Source organism: Macaca nemestrina, chromosome 6 (genome assembly GCF_043159975.1).
Source record: "Macaca nemestrina isolate mMacNem1 chromosome 6, mMacNem.hap1, whole genome shotgun sequence".
In the NCBI taxonomy this organism is placed as follows: Eukaryota; Metazoa; Chordata; class Mammalia; order Primates; family Cercopithecidae; genus Macaca; species Macaca nemestrina.
In genome coordinates, this window is record NC_092130.1 from 143,340,275 (window position 1) to 143,359,604 (window position 19,330).

The following is a 19,330-nucleotide window of genomic DNA, read 5'->3' on the forward strand; positions in this document are numbered from 1 at the left end:
TAAAGAGCAAAGCCAGGACTTGAATCCACATGAGTCTGACTTCAAAGCCCACTCCTAACTCCTGACCACTGTATTCTGCTGTTGAAGGATAATGAGATACATATTCTTTCCTAGTACGGCAATGCATTTGGTTTGAACTCAGCCTAATTATTTACAGTCATGTAAACAACTGTTGTGAAATTATACAGAAACATTAAACTTTTTGATCTCTATTTCTATATTATGATCCTAGAATTGCTAAAGACAGATGCACATCTCAATGTACATTTTCCTCTCTATGGTTATGAGAATCTGGACAAGACCAATAATTGTTGAATAAAGTTTCCAAATACCTAAAGTACTTGGTAATAGACTAAGAATCTGTTTCTTGTTTATCTGTAATCAGTTTAATAGTTGCAGGTAAGAAAATTTAAGCACAATTTTAGTGAAGCCTAGCTACCAAACTTTTGACCAGTTCAATAATGCAAAGGACAAAACCTATTCATAAAAATGAATTTTTAATTTCAAGAGCATAAAAAAAAAAAAACCTCAAACCTGTCCCATATCCCTCCCACTCATGCAAACAGCTTTCAAATGAGATTCTTCAAATTTTACGTTTTTTCCATTCTGGTTCATTCTTTGCTTCCTCATCATCAGATTCAACTTGGGCAAACATGGTTTTGGGCTGAGTCCTAAAAGAAAAGTTAGAGAGGGAAAAATTTAGTCAGAAAGTATTTGTTACATTAGATTTTGCTTCCTTCGTCGAGTGGGAGCAAAAGTGGGGAATAAATTACAACTCAATTATTAAATATAAATCATTAAACTTCTGGCAAAGAAAAAGATAATGGAAATTTAATTATGTTCAGGAAAAGAGCCAAAGATTCTTTTAAAGGTTTACCCACTGTGGCAGACTGTACACACTATCCTTTCCTTAAATAAAATGAAAATGGGCCGGGCGCAATGGCTCACGCCTGTAATCCCAGCACTTTGGGAGGCCAAGGCAGGTGGAACACGAGGTCAGGAGATTGAGACCATCCTGGCTAACACGGTGAAGTTCCGTCTCTACTAAAAATACAAAAAATTAGCCAGGTGTGGTAGTGGGCGCCTGTAGTCCCAGCTACTCAGGAGGCTGAGGCAGGAGAATGGTGTGAACCCAAGAGGTGAGCTTCCAGTGAGCCAAGATTCCGCCACTGCACTCCAGCCTGGGCAATAGAACGAGACTCCATCTCAAAAAAAAAAAAAAAAATTAAATAAAAATGCATCAAATTCAGTGGAACGTCACACATCCTAACCACCCTCCACCTGACCCAGGGTAACTGGGACTGTATGGAAGAACAAACTATAGTCACCAAGCAAGAATCTACACGATCTTTAGTAAGACCATTTATTAAGCTCTCTGGGTTGTCCCTAGACTTCAATAGTCCAAATATGTGTTTATAGTACACATAAATGGGAAAACCTGAGTTAGTTTTCTTATCTAATGAATTTCAGCCTGCAAAAATAAAAACCAAAGCAAACAAATGAATATCCCCTGCATTCCCACACTCAGCCCAGTGTATGGAAATACCAAGCATTTTAGCACACATCACTGGTACATGGCTGTAATACTGCCACATAGTACATCAAGCAATCTGCACAGACTTTCTGCGCTTTGTAAACATACCTGGTTCAATGACATCCCTTTTCACACTACTCACATAAGAAATACCTCCAAGAAAATGTCAAGCGGTTATAATGTCTGCCCCTTTCGGTCATGCTACTCTGATTCTATTCTTAAAAACAGCTCTATCACATTATGAAGAAACATTAAAGCACATCTGCAGGTTATATATTTCAGCTTGTATTTTCATTTAAAATTCAATTGTTATATCCACATAATTCCAGAATGGTAAAAATAATGACAACTATAATTCCTTTGATTGGCAAGAAAACCGGGATAAACCTTGTATTACCTCTTGCTGTTTTTTTATTATCCTGGGGAAGAAGCATAAACCATCCACAACTCATGCTGATGTTGTCTGACATAAGTCATATACTAGAACTGCTCTTGCATAAGTTGGTCATTATTCCTGTCTCTCCAGTTACCTCACACAACTACCTAGAGCCCAAGCTGTCCCCATACACAACCCAGTTGGTTAAACTTCTTGTTGTCACTTTAAGACACTGTTACGATATCTATACACAGGTCACAGCTCTTACATTTCAAAAAGCAGCTACAGGTTTTGATAGGCCATGAGTTGCTGAATTCCTAACTGGCTTTCTAACATGCTACAACAAGGCAATTGGTGCTTGTTACATATTTCATGTTCTGGTAAAGATGCTGACCAGTTAGGTATGGACAAATCTGTTCAAGAACAAATTTGTCCAGGTTAAAAAATCCTTTGAATTAGATAATTTAACTTCTCAGGGGGAAAAAAGGAACATGGTCTTCCAAGGATATCTGGCAGTGCTTCGTAAGACACCAGCTCGTCAATGATAGTTGTAATGAGATTTAACTACTAAGAAATTGCAATGCTGGTTTCTTGGATTTAAAAAAGGAAATTAAATGGCAAATTACAGGAAGAAATGTAAAGTCTGAAAAGGCAATTTCATTTAAGGGGTTATTCTCTGTATTAGACTGTTTGCACGCTGCTAACAAAGACATATCCAAGACTGGGTAATTTATAAAAGAAAGAGGTTTAATGGACTCACAGTTCCACCTGCCTGGGGAGGCCTCACAATCATGGCATGAGGCAAATGAGGAGTAAAGTTATGTCTTACACGGCAGCAGACAAGAGAGTGTGTGCAGGGGAACTACCCTTTGTAAAACCATCAGATCTTGTGAGATTCACTATCACAACAGCATGGGAAAGACCAGCTCCCATGATTCAATTACCTCCCACTAGGTCCTTCCCACAATGTGGGAATTATGGGAGCTACAATTCAAGATGAGATTTGGGTGGCGACACAGCCAAACTATATCACTCTTTTTTTAGAGACAGGGTCTTTCTCTGTCACCTAGGCTGGAGTGCAGTGGCATAATCATAGCTCACTGTAACTGAATTCCTGGGCTCAAGTGATCCTCCTGCCTCAGCCTCCCCAGTAGCCAGGACTGCAGGTGTGCACCACCATGTCTGATTACTTTTTTTTATTGTTTTGTAGAGACATGGTCTTGCTCATGTTGCCCAGGCTGGTCTCAAGCAATCTGCCCACCCTGGCCTCCCAAAGTGCTGTGATTACAGGCATGAGTCACCACGCCCAGCCAAGATAATAGTCTTTTTAATACTCCACCTATTTCCAAAAGTATCTGTAGCAGGTTGATGGCTAACATTAAAGGACACAGAATCAACGAAACTACATAACAACAGCTAGAAAGAGGCATGAGAGGATGTTTTGGTGGGATGGAAATGTTCTATAATCTTGACTGAAATGGTGATTACACAGGTGTATGCATTTGTCAAAACTTGAAATGGGTACATTTTGTATCTTATTGTATGTAAATTGTACCTCAATAAAGTTGATTTGTAAAGAAACTAAAAACAAATTGGTAGAAAATAAAGAACCAAGGAATGAAAGGGTAATTGAGCATTAAACTTAGCACTGAATTTCCTAGCAGCCATGAAAAAAGAATAAAAAAGGACAGATATTTGTTTTTCAAAGGAGATATTGCATTTTTTTTTCACCTAGCATTGAACTCAATTAATTCATTGAGTGAACGTTTGCATCAGGGCCACTTCAACTGTCATTTCCAATCACTAGATCACAACAGTTTCCTTGGTCCCCACTAGGAATTAAAATGTAGGGAATATTAAGCTTTTGGAAGGTAAGACAGCTAAACATCATACTCCTTCTTGCAAAACTCCATGACATTTAATTTCTACTTTTGAACTAATCATAATGCTGCCAGCAAAATGGCCACATTATGTGTATGCATAATATTTTTTTCTTCTAGAAAAAACAAACAAACAAACAAAACGGGATATATGTGCAGAACGTGCAGGTCTGTTACATCAGTATACATGTGCTATGGTGGTTTACTGTATGACCTGTCCTCTAAGTTCCTTTCCCTTACTCCACAACCTCCAAAAGGCCCTGGTGTGTGGTGTTCCCCTCTCTGCGTTCATGTGTTCTCAATGTTCAACTCCCACTTATGAGTGAGAACATGAGGCATTTGGTTTTCTGTTCCTGTGTTAGTTTGCTGAGGATGATGGCTTCCAGCTTCATCCATGTCCCTGCAAAGAACAGATCTCATTCCTTTTTATGACTGCAGAGTATTCCATATGGAATACTATACTTCTTTGTCCAGTCTATCACTGATGAGCATTTGGGTTAGTTCCATGTCTTTATTACTATAAACAGTACTGCAATAAACATACGTGTACATGTCTCTTTAGAGTAGGATGATTTATATTCCTTACCTAGTAATGGGATTGCTGGGTCAAATGGTATTTCTGGTTCCAGATCCTTAAGGAATTGCCATACTGTCTACCTCAATGGTTGAACTAATTTACATTCCCACCAACAGTGTAAAGTGTTCTTATTTCTCCACAGCCTTGCCAGCATCTATTGTTTCCTGACTTTTTAATCGCCATTCTCACTGGCATGAGGTGGTATCTCATTGCGGTTTTGATATGCATTTCTCTGGTGATTAGCGATGTTCAACTTTTTTTCGTGTTTGTTGGCCACATCAATGTCTTCTTTTTAGAAGTGTCTGTTCAGATCCTTTGCCCACTTTTTATGGGTTTTTTTTCTTGTAAATATGTTTAAGTTCCTTGTAAATTCTGGATATTAGACCTTTGTCAGATGGGTAGATTGCAAAAATTTTCTCCCATTCTGTAGGTTGCCTGTTAACTCTGATTATAGTTTCTTTTGCTGTGCAGAAGCTCTTTAAGTTTAATTAGATCCCATTTGTCAATTTTGGCTTTTGCTGCAATAGCTTTTGGCATTTTTGTCATGAAGTCTTTGCCCATGCCTATATTCTAGGAATGGTATTGCCTGGGTTTTCTTCTAGCGTTTTTATGGTTTGAAATTTTACATTTAAGTCGAATCTGTCTTAATTCCTGTATAAGGTATAAGGAAGGGGTCCAGTTTCAGCTTTCTGCATATGGCCAGCCAGTTTTCCCAACACCATTTACTGAATAGGAGATCGTTTCCCCATTGCTTGTTTTTTCAGGTTTGTCGAAGATCAGATGGTTGTAGATGTGTATGTTTCTGAGGCCTCTGTTCTGCTCCATTGGTCTATATGTCTGTTTTGGTACCAGTACCATGCTGTTTTGGTTACTGTAACCTTGTAGTACATTTAAAGTCAGGTAGCATGATGCCTCTAGCTTTGTTCTTTTTGCTTAGGATTGTCTTGGCTATATGGGTTCTTCTTTGATTCCATATGAAATTTAAAATAGTTTTTTCTAATTCTGTGAAGAATGTCAATGGTAGTTGGATTGAAATAGCATTGACTCTATAAATTAATTTGGGCAGTATGGCCATTTTCACAATATTGATTCTTCCTATCCATGAGGAAGGATTTGTTGGTGTCCTCTCTTATTTCCTTGAGCAGTGGTTTCTAGTTCTCCTTGAAGAGGTTCTTCACATCCCTTGCTAGCTGTATTCCTAGGTATTTTATTCTCTTTGTAGCGAATGTGAATGGGAGTTTATTCACAATTTGGCTCTCTGCTTGTCTATTGTTGGTGTAAAGGATTGCTTGTGATTTTTGCACAATGATTTTGTATCCTGAGACTTTGCTGAAGTTGCTTATCAGTTCAAGAAGTTTTTGGGTTGAAATGATGAGGTTTTCTAAACATAAAATCGTGTTATCTGCAAATAGAGACAACTTATTTCCTCTCTTCCTGTCTAAATACTTTTCTCTTGCCTGATTGCCCTGGCCAGAACTTCCAGTACTATGTTGAATAGGAGTGGTGAGAGAGGGCATCCTTGTCTTGTATCAGTTTTCAAAGGTAATGCTTTCAGCTTTTGCCCATTCAATGTAATATTGGCTGTGGGTTTGTCATAAATAGCTCTTATTATTTTGAGATACGTTCCATCAACATCTAGTTTATTGACAGTTTTTAAAATGAAGGGGTGTTGAATTTTATCTAAGGCCTTTTCTGCATCCATTGAGATAATCAAAGTGTTCTTATTTCTCCACAGCCTCCTGGCATTTATTCTTCCTGATTTTTTAATAATCGTCATTCTGACTGGCATGAGATGGTATCTCATGGTTTTATTTGCATTTCTCTGATGATTAGTGATGTTGATCAATGATGTTTTTCACATGTTTGTTGGCAGTGTAAATGTCTTCTTTTGAGAAGTGTCTGTTGATATCTTTTGCCCACTTTTTGATGGGGTTGTTTTTTTTCTTGTAAGTATGTTTTTGGTTTTTGTCTTTGGATCTGTTTATGTGATGGATAATGTTTACTAATTTATGTATGTTGAACCAGCTTTGCATCCCAGGGATGAAGCTGACTTGATGATGGTGGATACGTTTTTTTGATGTGCTGCTGGGTTCGGTTTGGCAGTATTTTATTGAGGATTTTTGCATCAATGTTCATCAGGGACATTGGCCTGAAGTTTTCTTTTGTGTGTGTGTGTCTCTTCTTGGTTTTGGTATCAGGATGATGCTGGCTTCACAAAATGAGTTAGGGAGGAGTCCCTCCTTTTCAATTGTTTGGAATAGTTTCAGAAGGAATGGTACCAGTTTCTCTTTGTACTTCTGGCAGAATTTGGCTGTGAATCATCTGGTTGTGGGCTTTTTCTAGTTGACAGGCTATTAATTACTGCCTCAATTTCAGAACTTGTTACCGGTCTATTCAGGGATTCGACTTTTTCCTGGGTTAGTCTTGGGAGGGTGTATATGTCCAAGAATTTGTCTATTTCTTCTAGATTTTCTAGTTTATTTGCTTAGAGTTGTTCAAATACAGATTATCTGATGATAGTCTGTATTTCTGTGGGGTCAGTGGTGATATCCCTTTTATTATTTTTTATTGTGTCTATTTGATTCTTCTCTCTCCTTAATAGTCTAGCTAGCAGTCTATTTTGTTAATGTTTTCAAAAAATCAGCTCTGGGATTTGTTGACTTTTTGGAGGGTTTTTCATGTCTCTATCTCCTTCAATTCTTCTCTTAGTTATTTCTTGTTTTCTGCTAGCTTTTGGATTAGTTTGCTCTTGCCGCTCTAGCTCTTTTAATTGTGATGTTAGGGTGTCGATTTGAGATCTTTCTAGCTTTCTAATGTGGGCATTTAGTGCTATAAATGTCCCTCTTAATACTGCTTTAGCTGTGTTCTAGAGATTCTGGAAAATTGCCTCTTTGTTCTTATTGGTTTCAAAGAACTTCTTTATTTCTGCCTCAATTTCATGCTCTACCCAGGAGTCATTAAGGAGCAGGCTGTTCAATTTCCATTAAATTTGTGGTTTTGAGTGAGTTTCTTAATTGTGAGCTCTAATTTGACTGCACTGAGGTCTGAGAGGCTGTTATTATTTCAGTTCTTTCACATTTGCTGAGGAGTGCTTTACTTCCAATTATGTGGTCAATTTTAGAATAAGTGCCATGTGGAACTGGGAAGAATGTATATTCTGCTGATTTGGGGTAGAGAGTTCTGTAGACGTCTACTAGGTCCATTTGATCGAGAGCTGAGTTCAAGTCCTGAATTTCCTTGTTAATTTTCTGTCTCATTGATCTCTCTAATACTGACAGTGGGGTGTTAAAGTCTCCCACTATTAATGTGTGGGAGTCTAAGTCTCTTCATAGGCCCCTAAGAACTTGTTTTATGAATCTGGGTGCTCCTATATTGGGTACATATATATTCAGAATAGTTAGCTCTTCTTGTTGAATTGTTCCCTTTACCATTATGCAATGCCCTTCTTTGTCTTTTTTGATCTTTGTTGGTTTCAAGTCTGTTTTGTCAGAGACTAGGACTGCAACCCCTGCTTTTTTTGCTTTCCATTTACTTGGTAGATTTTCCTCCATCCCTTTATTTTGAGCCTGTGTGTGTCTCTGCACATGAGATGGGTCTCCTGAATACAGCACACCAATGGGTCTTGACTCCTTATCCAATTTGCCAGTCTGTGTCTATCTTTTAATTGGGACATTTAGCCCATTTACATTTAAGGTTAGTAATTTTATTATGTGTGAATTCAATCCTGTCATCATGGTGCTATTTGGTTACTTTGCACACTAGATGCAGTTTCTTTGTAGTGTCAGTGGTTTTTATATTTTGGTGTGTTTTTGCAGTGGCTGGTATTCATTTTTCCTTTCCATATTTAGTGCTTCTTTCAAGAGCTCTTGCAGTGCAGGCTTCATGGTAACAAAATCCCTCAGCATTTGCTTGTCTGGAAAGAATTTTATTTCTCCTTCACTTATGAAGCTTAGTTTGGCTGGATATGAAATTCTGGGTTGAAAATTCTTCCCTTCAAGAATGTTGGATATTGGCCTGCAATCTCTTCTGGCTTGTAGAGCTTCTGCTGAAAGGTCTGCTGTTGGTCTGATGGGCTTCCCTTTGTAGGTGACTTGGCCTTTCTCTCTGGCTGCCCTTAACAGTTTGACCTTGGAAAATCTAATGATTAAGTGTCTTAGGGTTGATCTTCCCATGGAATATCTTAGTGGTGTTCTCTGTATTTCCTGAATTTGCACGTTGGCCTGTCTTGCTAGGTTGGGGAAGTTCTCCTGGATAATATCCTGAAGTGTGTTTTCCAGCTTGTTTCCATTCTCCCCATCTCCCTCTGGTACTCCAATCAATTGTAGGTTCTTTTTTTTTTTTTTTTTTTTATGAAGTCCCATATTTCTTGGAGGCTTTGTTCATTCCTTTTCATTCTTCTTTCTCTATTCTTGTCTGCATGTCTTATTTCGGTAAGGTGGTCTTCAAACCCTGATATCCTTTCTTCCGTTTGGTCGATTTGGCTGTTGATACTTGTGTATGCTTCACAAAGTTCCTGTGCTGTGTTTTTCAGCTCCATCAGGTCGTTTATGTTCCTCTCTAAACTGGTTATTCTAGTTAGCAATTCCTCCTCCGACCTTTTATCAAGCTTCTTAGCTTCTTTGCATTAGGTAAGGGCATGCTCCTTTAGTTCATCATAGTTTTTTATTACCCATTTTCTGAAGCCTACCTCTGTCAGTTTGTCCATCTGATCCTCCATCCAGTTCTGTGCCCTTGATGGAGAGATGACACAATAATTTGGAGGAGAAGAGGCACTCTGGCCTTTTGGGTTTTCAGCATTTTTTTGTTGATTCTTTCTCATTTTCATGAGTTTGTCTAGTTTCGGTCTTTGAGGCTACTGATCCTTGGATGGGGTTTTTGTGGGGCCTTTTTATTGTTGTTGATGCTGTTGTTGTCACCTTCTACTTGTTTTTCTTTCAATAATCAGGGCCCTCTTCTCTAGGGCTGCTGCAGTTTGCTGGGGGTTCACTTCAGGCCCCATTCATCTGATTCGCTCCCGTGCCTGGAGATGTCACTCAAGGGGGCTGGAGGGCAGCCAAGGTGGGTGCCTGCTCCTTCTTCTAGGACCTCTAACCTCGAGGGGCACCAACCTGATGCCAGTAGGTTTTGCTCTTGTATAGTGTGTCTAACGATCTCTGTTGGAGGGTCTCACCCAGTTGGGTGGCATGGGGAGCAGGACCCATTTAACGAAGCACTTTGTCCCTTGGTGGAGCGGGTGTGTTTCACTGGAGGGAAACCCACTCGTCTGGGCTACCCGGATTCCTCAGAACTACCAGGGGAAGCGGCTAAGTTTGCTGGTCTGCAGAGACTAAGGCCACCCCTCCCACTAGGGGCTCAGGCCCAGGGAGATCCCAATTCTGTCCCTGAGACTCTGGCTGGAGTTACTGGAGATCCTGCAGGGAAGCCATGCCCACTGAGGAAGAATGGGTCAGGGTTAGACCTGAAGAGGCACTCTGGCCACAGACTGCCACAGCTGGTGTGTTGGGCTGTGGGGACAAGTCTTGGGACCAAGCCGTCCAGCCTTCCTGACTCCAGCAGGGGAAAAGTGCAGCCTGGAGTTATAGAAATGGGTGCTGCCCTTCCCCCACCCAGAGAGCTTAGAGTGTTAGGCAGTTGCTAGTCCCAGTGCTAGCTGCTGCCCCTCCCCGAAGGAGCCAATAGAGAGCAGGCAGCCACAGAAAGTGCTGGTAACCCCTTCCCCTGGGAGTTCGGTAGGCTTAAGCAGATTCCAGCTGAGAGGCTGTAAGAATCTGCACATCTGCACATTCTGGGGTTGGGATGCTAGGCCCCGGCGGCCTGGGTCTGCAAGTAGGATCTTCTGATCTGTGGGTTGCACAGTTCCATGGGAAAAGCAGTTTCCCCAGCTGGATAGCGTGCTCACTCACCACCTCCCTTAGCTGAGGGGAGAGAGTTCCCCTTCCCTGTGTGGCTCTCAGGTGGGTCATTGCACCACATTGCCCTTCCTTCTGTGGGACACACCAGCCTTCTAGTCAATTTTGATGAGAGAACCTGGATACCTTGGTTGCTGGTGAAGGATTCACATGCTTGTTACGGTTTTTTTTTCCGATGGGAACCTCTGAACACCACTACTTCTAGTTGGCCATCTTGGCCCTGCCCGTAATATTTCATGTGATATTTCAAGTCATGACATCTAACTTGAAAGCTGTAATGGTCCCTTTTCCCCAGATTGCCAAAACCAAGGCAATAAACTCTACATTTTCCTGGCAATTTTCCCAATGCTTGTTTACCACCTGTTTCTTCATTCTGTTGGTCAGGTAGGGGAATAATTGAGTGTAAGAACTCGGCTCCCATCAACACCTGGTGTTGGCAAGTGTATAAACTGGACCACATCAAAATTAAAAACTTCTGTGCTTCAAAGGACACAACTGACAGAGTGGAAAGGCAGAATGGGAGAAAATATTTGCAAATCATATAACCTGACAAAGGATTAATATCCAGAATATATAAAGAACTCCAACAACAACAACAACAAATTTTTAAAATGGGCAAAGAACTTGAATAGGCATTTCTCCAAAGATATACAAATAGCCAAAAAGTGCATGAAAAGATGCTCAATATCATTAATGATTAGGGAACTGCAGACCTCAACCACAATGAGATACCACCTCACCACAAGAATGGCTACTGTTGAGAAAAAAAACAAAACAGATAATAACAAGTATTGGCCAGGATGCAGAGAAACTGGAACCCTTGCATGCTATAGATAGTAATGTAAAATGGCACAGACACTATGGAAAACAGTGTGGTGGTTCCTCAAAAAATTAAAAATAGAATTGCCATGTGATTCAGCAATTCCATTTCTGGGTATATACCCTCCAAAACTGAAAACATAATCTTACAGAGATATTTGCACAGTTATGCTCATGGCAGCATTATTCACAACAGCGAAAGAGTAGAAGCAACTCAACTATACACTGATAAGATATGGTATATACATAAATGGAATATCATTCATCCTGAAAAAGGAAGGAAATTCTGGTAACATGCTGTAATACAGATGAGCCCTGAAGACAGTACGCTAAGTGAAATTGGCCAGTCACAAAAAGACAAAAACTGTTTGATTCCACTTACATGAGGTATAGAGTAGTCAAATCCAGAGTTAAAAAGTAGAATGGTGGTTACCAGAAACTGGGTGGAGGGTGAAATGGAGAGTTGTTTAATGCAGGGGTCCCCAACCCCAAGACTACCGTTGGTCCATGTCCTGTTAGGAACCAGGCTGCCCAGCATGAGTTGAGCAGTGGGCAAGAGAGCTAATATTACCACCTGAGCGCCACCTTCTGTAAGATCAGTGACGGCATTAGATTCTCAAAGGAGCATGAACCCTATTGTGAACTGCACATGTGAGGGATCTAGGTGGCGTGCTCCTTATAAGAAGCTAATGCCTCATGATCTGAGGTGGGACAGTTTCATCCCAAAACCATATCCTACCACTTCCCATTCCATGGAAAAATTGTCTTCCACGAAACTAGTCCCTGGTGCCAAAAAGGTTGGAGACAGCTGGTTTCATGGATATAGAGTTTTAGTTTGGCAAGATGAAGAGTTCTGGAGAGTTTGCACAACACTATGAATGTACTTAACACTAATGAACTATATACTTAGACATGGTTAAGATGGTAAGTTTTGTCTCATGTTTATTCTACCAAAATTAGACTTTTTTAATTAAAAAAAAAAAAAAGAAGAACTAGGCTCTTGGGCTTGGGAGTAAGGAAGAACAAATCCCCTTCCTGGGACAAAAAGGAGGTGCCTTGGAGAGGGCGTCAGCCTCCAATCTAGAGCAGTGCCTAGGCTACTGCTTCTCAAACCGTCTGTGGTGGAGGCCCAGTCTTTGTTTTCTAATTTCCAGGACCCTGCAGACAAATATTATATTTCTAGAAACATAAAATTTACAGACTACAAAATACAAATCTAGGTTTTTAATAGATTCAACAGATATATCAAATTGCTATAAAATGTCCAAAGTGTTACTCTGAATTCTACATTTACTTCATCAGCACTGGTTGGTGGACCATAGTGAGCAGTACTTTTAAGAGCTCCATCCCTCCCCTAGCTTGGCAAAGAAGGGAGGAAAACAGAGCTTTAAAACAAGGCTCTGGAGTAAGAATCTGTGTTTTTAACAAACTTTTATATATGAGGAGCTTCCTCCAACTGGGGAAAATATTTCTCATGTCTGGAAAAGTTGGTCCTGTATGATGCTACTGAATAGTAGGAATAAAATTTGGGGTTACACTCTCAGGCCCAACCTTAAAGGAGTGGTCTTTGATTTTGGGGAGTTAGGCATGGGGAAGTGAAGCAAAGTATGGCCCGCAGAAGAAATTTTCTCTCATTCCAATCCATTCTGCCCTCAAAACCAACATTCTTACAGCATAGTTCAGAACCTTTAATGAGAGCTGTGTGTTGTTTGCTGAATAAAGACTAGGTTCTTCAAGAAAATATTATTCAACTTTAACACACTGAACATCTCTACCAAGCCTAAGGAACACCAGTGTTTAAAGAATCATAGCTTTAAACATTCTAGCTATTCTTTTTAGCAACTTTTATCTTTGAATTTATTTCCAGCAGTTATTCTTTTGAAAAAGTTTAGAAATCCACATATGAGAAATACTTTAAAAATTCAATTCAGAACTATCTAGGACATTTTAAATGGATTTCTTTAGTCACCACTTTATCAAAACAATGAGGAACAGATGATTAGGCAACCTCTAGCAATGTTAGGACGACAACCAGGAGATTTCTTCCCTGGGGGATGGCCTAATTTGCCCTTGGCAAAGAAAACTACTATAAAAATAAATCAACAACATCAAGCAGAAGTAAAATGACAGATACAAAGAGATAAAATGTTAATGGATTTGAAAACACTTAAAAGCTGATCCACAAATTCCTGCTTTTAAAGCTAACAGGAGAAGAAAAGGCTGGAGGGGCGGAGCAAGATGGCCGAATAGCAACAGCTCCAGTCTCCAACTCCCAGCGCGAGCGACACAGAAGACGGGTGATTTCTGCATTTTCAACTGAGGTACTGGGTTCATCTCACTAGGGAGTGCCGGACAATCGGTGCTGGTCAGCTGCTGCAGCCTGACCAGCGAGAGCTGAAGCAGGGCAAGGCATCGCCTCACCGGGGAAGCGCAAGGGGAAAGGGAATCCCTTTTCCTAGCCAGGGGAACTGAGACACACAACACCTGGAAAATCTGGTAACTCCCACCCCAATACTGCGCTTTAAGCAAACAGGCACACCAAGAGATTATATCCCACACCTGGCCGGGAGGGTCCCACACCCACGGAGCCTCCCTCATTGCTAGCACAGCAGACTGCGATCTCCCGGCAAGGCAGTAGCAAAGCTGGGGGAGGGGCGCCCGCCATTGCTGAGGCTTAAGTAGGTAAACAAAGCTGCTGGGAAGCTCGAACTCGGTGGAGCTCACAGCAGCTCAAGGAAGCCTGCCTGTCTCTGTAGACTCCACCTCTGGGGACAGGGCACAGTAACCAAAAACAGAAGCAGCAGAAACCTCTGCAGACGCAAACAACTCTGTCTGACAGCGTTGAAGAGAGCAGTGGATCTCCCAACACGGAGGTTGAGATCTGAGAAGGGACAGACTGCCTGCTCAAGTGGGTCCCTGACCCCTGAATAGCCTAACTGGGAGACATCCCCCACTAGGGGCAGTCTGACACCCCACACCTCACGGGGTGGACCCCACACCTCACAGGGTGGAGTACACCCCTGAGAGGAAGCCTCCAAAGCAAGAATCAGACAGGTATACTCCCTGTTCAGCAATATTCTATCTTCTGCAGCCTCTGCTGCTGACACCCAAGCAAACAGGGTCTGGAGTGGACCTCAAGCAATCTCCAACAGACCTACAGCTGAGGGTCCTGACTGTTAGAAGGAAAACTATCAAACAGGAAGGACACCTACACCAAAACCCCATCAGTACGTCACCAACATCATCAAAGACCAGAGGCAGATAAAACCACAAAGATGGGGAAAAAGCAGGGCAGAAAAGCTGGAAATTCAAAAAATAAGAGCGCATCTCCCCTGGCAAAGGAGCGCAGCTCATTGCCAGCAACAGATCAAAGCTGGACGGAGAATGACTTTGACGAGATGAGAGAAGAAGGCTTCAGTCCATCAGACTTCTCAGAGCTAAAGGAGGAATTACGTACCCAGCGCAAAGAAACTAAAAATCTTGAAAAAAAAGTGGAAGAATTGATGGCTAGAGTAATTAATGCAGAGAAGGTCATAAACGAAATGAAAGAGATGAAAACCATGACACGAGAAATACGTGACAAATGTACAAGCTTCAGTAACCGACTCGATCAACTGGAAGAAAGAGTATCAGCGATTGAGGATCAAATGAATGAAATGAAGCGAGAAGAGAAACCAAAAGAAAAAAGAAGAAAAAGAAATGAACAAAGCCTGCAAGAAGTATGGGATTATGTAAAAAGACCAAATCTACGTCTGATTGGGGTGCCTCAAAGTGAGGGGGAAAATGGAACCAAGTTGGAAAACACTCTTCAGGATATCATCCAGGAGAACTTCCCCAACCTAGTAGGGCAGGCCAACATTCAAATCCAGGAAATACAGAGAACGCCACAAGATACTCCTCGAAAGAGCAACTCCAAGACACATAATTGCCAGATTCACCAAAGTTGAAATGAAGGAAAAAATCTTAAGGGCAGCCAGAGAGAAAGGTCGGGTTACCCACAAAGGGAAGCCCATCAGACTAACAGCAGATCTCTCGGCAGAAACTCTGCAAGGCAGAAGAGAGTGGGGGCCAATATTCAACATTCTTAAAGAAAAGAATTTTCAACCCAGAATTTCATATCCAGCCAAACTAAGTTTCATAAGTGAAGGAGAAATAAAATCCTTTACAGATAAGCAAATGCTTAGAGATTTTGTCACCACTAAGCCTGCCTTACAAGAGACCCTGAAGGAAGCACTAAACATGGAAAGGAACAACTGGTACCAGCCATTGCAAAAACATGCCAAAATGTAAAGACCATTGAGGCTAGGAAGAAACTGCATCAACTAACGAGCAAAATAACCAGTTAATATCATAATGGCAGGATCAAGTTCACACATAACAATCTTAACCTTAAATGTAAATGGACTAAATGCTCCAATTAAAAGACACAGACTGGCAAATTGGATAAACAGTCAAGACCCATCAGTCTGCTGTATTCAGGAGACCCATCTCACACGCAGAGACATACATAGGCTCAAAATAAAGGGATGGAGGAAGATTTACCAAGCAAATGGAGAACAAAAAAAAGCAGGGGTTGCAATACTAGTCTCTGATAAAACAGACTTTCAACCATCAAAGATCAAAAGAGACAAAGAAGGCCATTACATAATGGTAAAAGGATCAATTCAACAGGAAGAGCTAACTATCCTAAATATATATGCACCCAATACAGGAGCACCCAGATTCATCAAACAAGTCCTTAGAGACTTACAAAGAGACTTAGACTCCCATACAATAATAATGGGAGACTTCAACACTCCACTGTCAACATTAGACAGATCAACGAGACAGAAAGTTAACAAGGATATCCAGGAATTGAACTCATCTCTGCAGCAAGCAGACCTAATAGACATCTAGAGAACTCTCCACCCCAAATCAACAGAATATACATTCTTCTCAGCACCACATCGCACTTATTCCAAAATTGACCACATAATTGGAAGTAAAGCACTCCTCAGCAAATGTACAAGAACAGAATTGTAACAAACTGTCTCCCAGACCACAGTGCAATCAAACTAGAACTCAGGACTAAGAAACTCAATCAAAACCGCTCAACTACATGGAAACTGAACAACCTGCTCCTGAATGACTACTGGGTACATAACGAAATGAAGGCAGAAATAAAGATGTTATTTGAAACCGATGAGAACAAAGATACAACATACCAGAATCTCTGGGACACATTTAAAGCAGTGTGTAGAGGGAAATTTATAGCACTAAATGCCCACAAGAGAAAGCAGGAAAGATCTAAAATTGACACCCTAACATCACAATTAAAAGAACTAGAGAAGCAAGAGCAAACGCATTCAAAAGCTAGCAGAAGGCAAGAAATAACTAAGATCAGAGCAGAACTGAAGGAGACAGAGACACAAAAAACCCTCCAAAAAATCAATGAATCCAGGAGTTGGTTTTTTGAAAAGATCAACAAAATTGACAGACCACTAGCAAGACTAATAAAGAAGAAAAGAGAGAAGAATCAAATAGACACAATCAAAAATGATAAAGGGGATATCACCACCGACCCCACAGAAATACAAACTACCATCAGAGAATACTATAAACACCTCTACGCAAATAAACTAGAAAATCTAGAAGAAATGAATAATTTCCTGGACACTTACACTCTTCCAAGACTAAACCAGGAAGAAGTTGAATCCCTGAATAGACCAATAGCAGGCTCTGAAATTGAGGCAATAATTAATAGCCTACCAACCAAAAAAAGTCCAGGACCAGATGGATTCACAGCTGAATTCTACCAGAGGTACAAGGAGGAGCTGGTACCATTCCTTCTGAAACTATTCCAATCAATTGAAAAAGAGGGAATCCTCCCTAACTCATTTTATGAAGCCAACATCATCCTGATACCAAAGCCTGGCAGAGACACAACAAAAAAAGAGAATTTTAGACCAATATCCCTGATGAACATCGATGCAAAAATCCTCAATAAAATACTGGCAAACCGGATTCAGCAGCACATCAAAAAGCTTACCCACCATGATCAAGTGGGCTTCATCCCTGGGATGCAAGGCTGGTTCAACATTCGCAAATCAATAAACATAATCCACCATATAAACAGAACCAAAGTCAAGAACCACATGATTATCTCAAGAGATGCAGAAAAGGCTTTTGACAAAATTCAACAGCCCTTCATGCTAAAAACGCTCAATAAATTCGGTATTGATGAAAAGTACCTCAAAATAATAAGAGTTATTTATGACAAACCCACAGCCAATATCATACTGAATGGGCAAAAACTGGAAAAATTCCCTTTGAAAACTGGCACAAGACAGGGATGCCCTCTCTCACCACTCCTATTCAACATAGTGTTGGAAGTTCTGGCTAGGGCAATCAGGCAAGAGAAAGAAATCAAGGGTATTCAGTTAGGAAAAGAAGAAGTCAAATTGTCCCTGTTTGCAGATGACATGATTGTATATTTAGAAAATCCCATCGTCTCAGCCCAAAATCTCCTTAAGCTGATAAGCAACTTCAGCAAAGTCTCAGGATACAAAATTAATGTGCAAAAATCACAAGCATTCTTAAACACCAGTAACAGACAAACAGAGAGCCAAATCATGAATGAACTTCCATTCACAATTGCTTCAAAGAGAATGAAATACCTAGGAATGCAACTTACAAGAGATGTAAAGGACCTCTTCAAGGAGAACTACAAACCACTGCTCAGTGAAATAAAAGACGACACAAACAAATGGAAGAACATACCATGCTCATGGATAGGAAGAATCAATATCGTGAAAATGGCCATACTGCCCAAGGTTATTTATAGATTCAATGCCATCCCCATCAAGCTACCAACGACTTTCTTCACAGAATTGGAAAAAACTGCTTTAAAGTTCATATGGAACCAAAAAAGACCCCGCATCTCCAAGACAATCCTAAGTCAAAAGAACAAAGCTGGAGGCATCACGCTACCTGACTTCAAACTATACTACAAGGCTACAGTAACCAAAACAGCATGGTACTGGTACCAAAACAGAGATACAGACCAATGGAACAGAACAGAGTCCTCAGAAATAATACCACACATCTACAGCCATCTGATCTTTGACAAACCTGAGAGAAACAAGAAATGGGGAAAGGATTCCCTATTTAATAAATGGTACTGGGAAAATTGGCTAGCCATAAGTAGAAAGCTGAAACTGGATCCTTTCCTTACTCCTTATACGAAAATTAATTCAAGATGGATTAGAGACTTAAATGTTAGACCTAATACCATAAAAACCCTAGAGGAAAACCTAGGTAGTACCATTCAGGACATAGGCATGGGCAAAGACTTCATGTCTAAAACACCAAAAGCAACGGCAGCAAAAGCCAAAATTGACAAATGGGATCTCATTAAACTAAAGAGCTTCTGCACAGCAAAAGAAACTACCATCAGAGTGAACAGGCAACCTAAAGAATGGGAGAAAATTTTTGCAATCTGCTCATCTGACAAAGGGCTAATATCCAGAACCTACAAAGAACTCAAACAAATTTACAAGAAAAAAACAAACAACCCCATCAAAAAGTGGGCAAAGGATATGAACAGACATTTCTCAAAAGAAGACATTCAGACAGCCAACAGACACATGAAAAAATGCTCATCATCACTGGCCATCAGAGAAATGCAAATCAAAACCACAATCAGATACCATCTCACACCAGTTAGAATGGCGATCATTAAAAAGTCAGGAAACAACAGGTGCTGGAGAGGATGTGGAGAAATAGGAACACTTTTACACTGTTGGTGGGATTGTAAACTAGTTCAACCATTATGGAAAACAGTATGGCGATTCCTCAAGGACCTAGAACTAGAAGTACCATATGACCCAGCCATCCCATTACTGGCTATATAACCCAAAGGATTATAAATCATGCTGCTATAAAGACACATGCACACGTATGTTTATTGTGGCACTATTCACAATAGCAAAGACTTGGAATCAACCCAAATGTCCATCAGGGACAGACTGGATTAAGAAAATGTGGCACATATACACCATGGAATACTATGCAGCCATAAAAAAGGATGAGTTTGTGTCCTTTGTAGGGACATGGATGCAGCTGGAAACCATCATTCTTAGCAAACTATCACAAGAACAGAAAACCAAACACCGCATGTTCTCACTCATAGGTGGGAACTGAACAATGAGATCACTTGGACTCGGGAAGGGGGACATCACACACCGGGGCCTATCA

The 19,330-nt window shown here is 40.6% G+C and overlaps 1 protein-coding gene across 6 annotated transcripts in view; it reads right to left on the minus strand.

Annotated features, from left to right (window-relative positions):
* Window positions 1-480: 480 nt before the first annotated feature.
* Window positions 481-19,330, minus strand: part of LOC105473089 (WD repeat domain 70) — a 388,018-nt gene continuing 369,168 nt past the window's right edge. For all 6 annotated transcript variants that reach the window (XM_011726713.2, XM_011726718.3, XM_011726712.3 and 3 more), the window contains one exon: window positions 481-671. In XM_011726713.2, coding sequence (XP_011725015.1) covers window positions 584-671 — 88 coding nt within the window. In that variant the 3' untranslated portion in view covers window positions 481-583. The remainder of the gene's footprint in view (window positions 672-19,330) is intronic.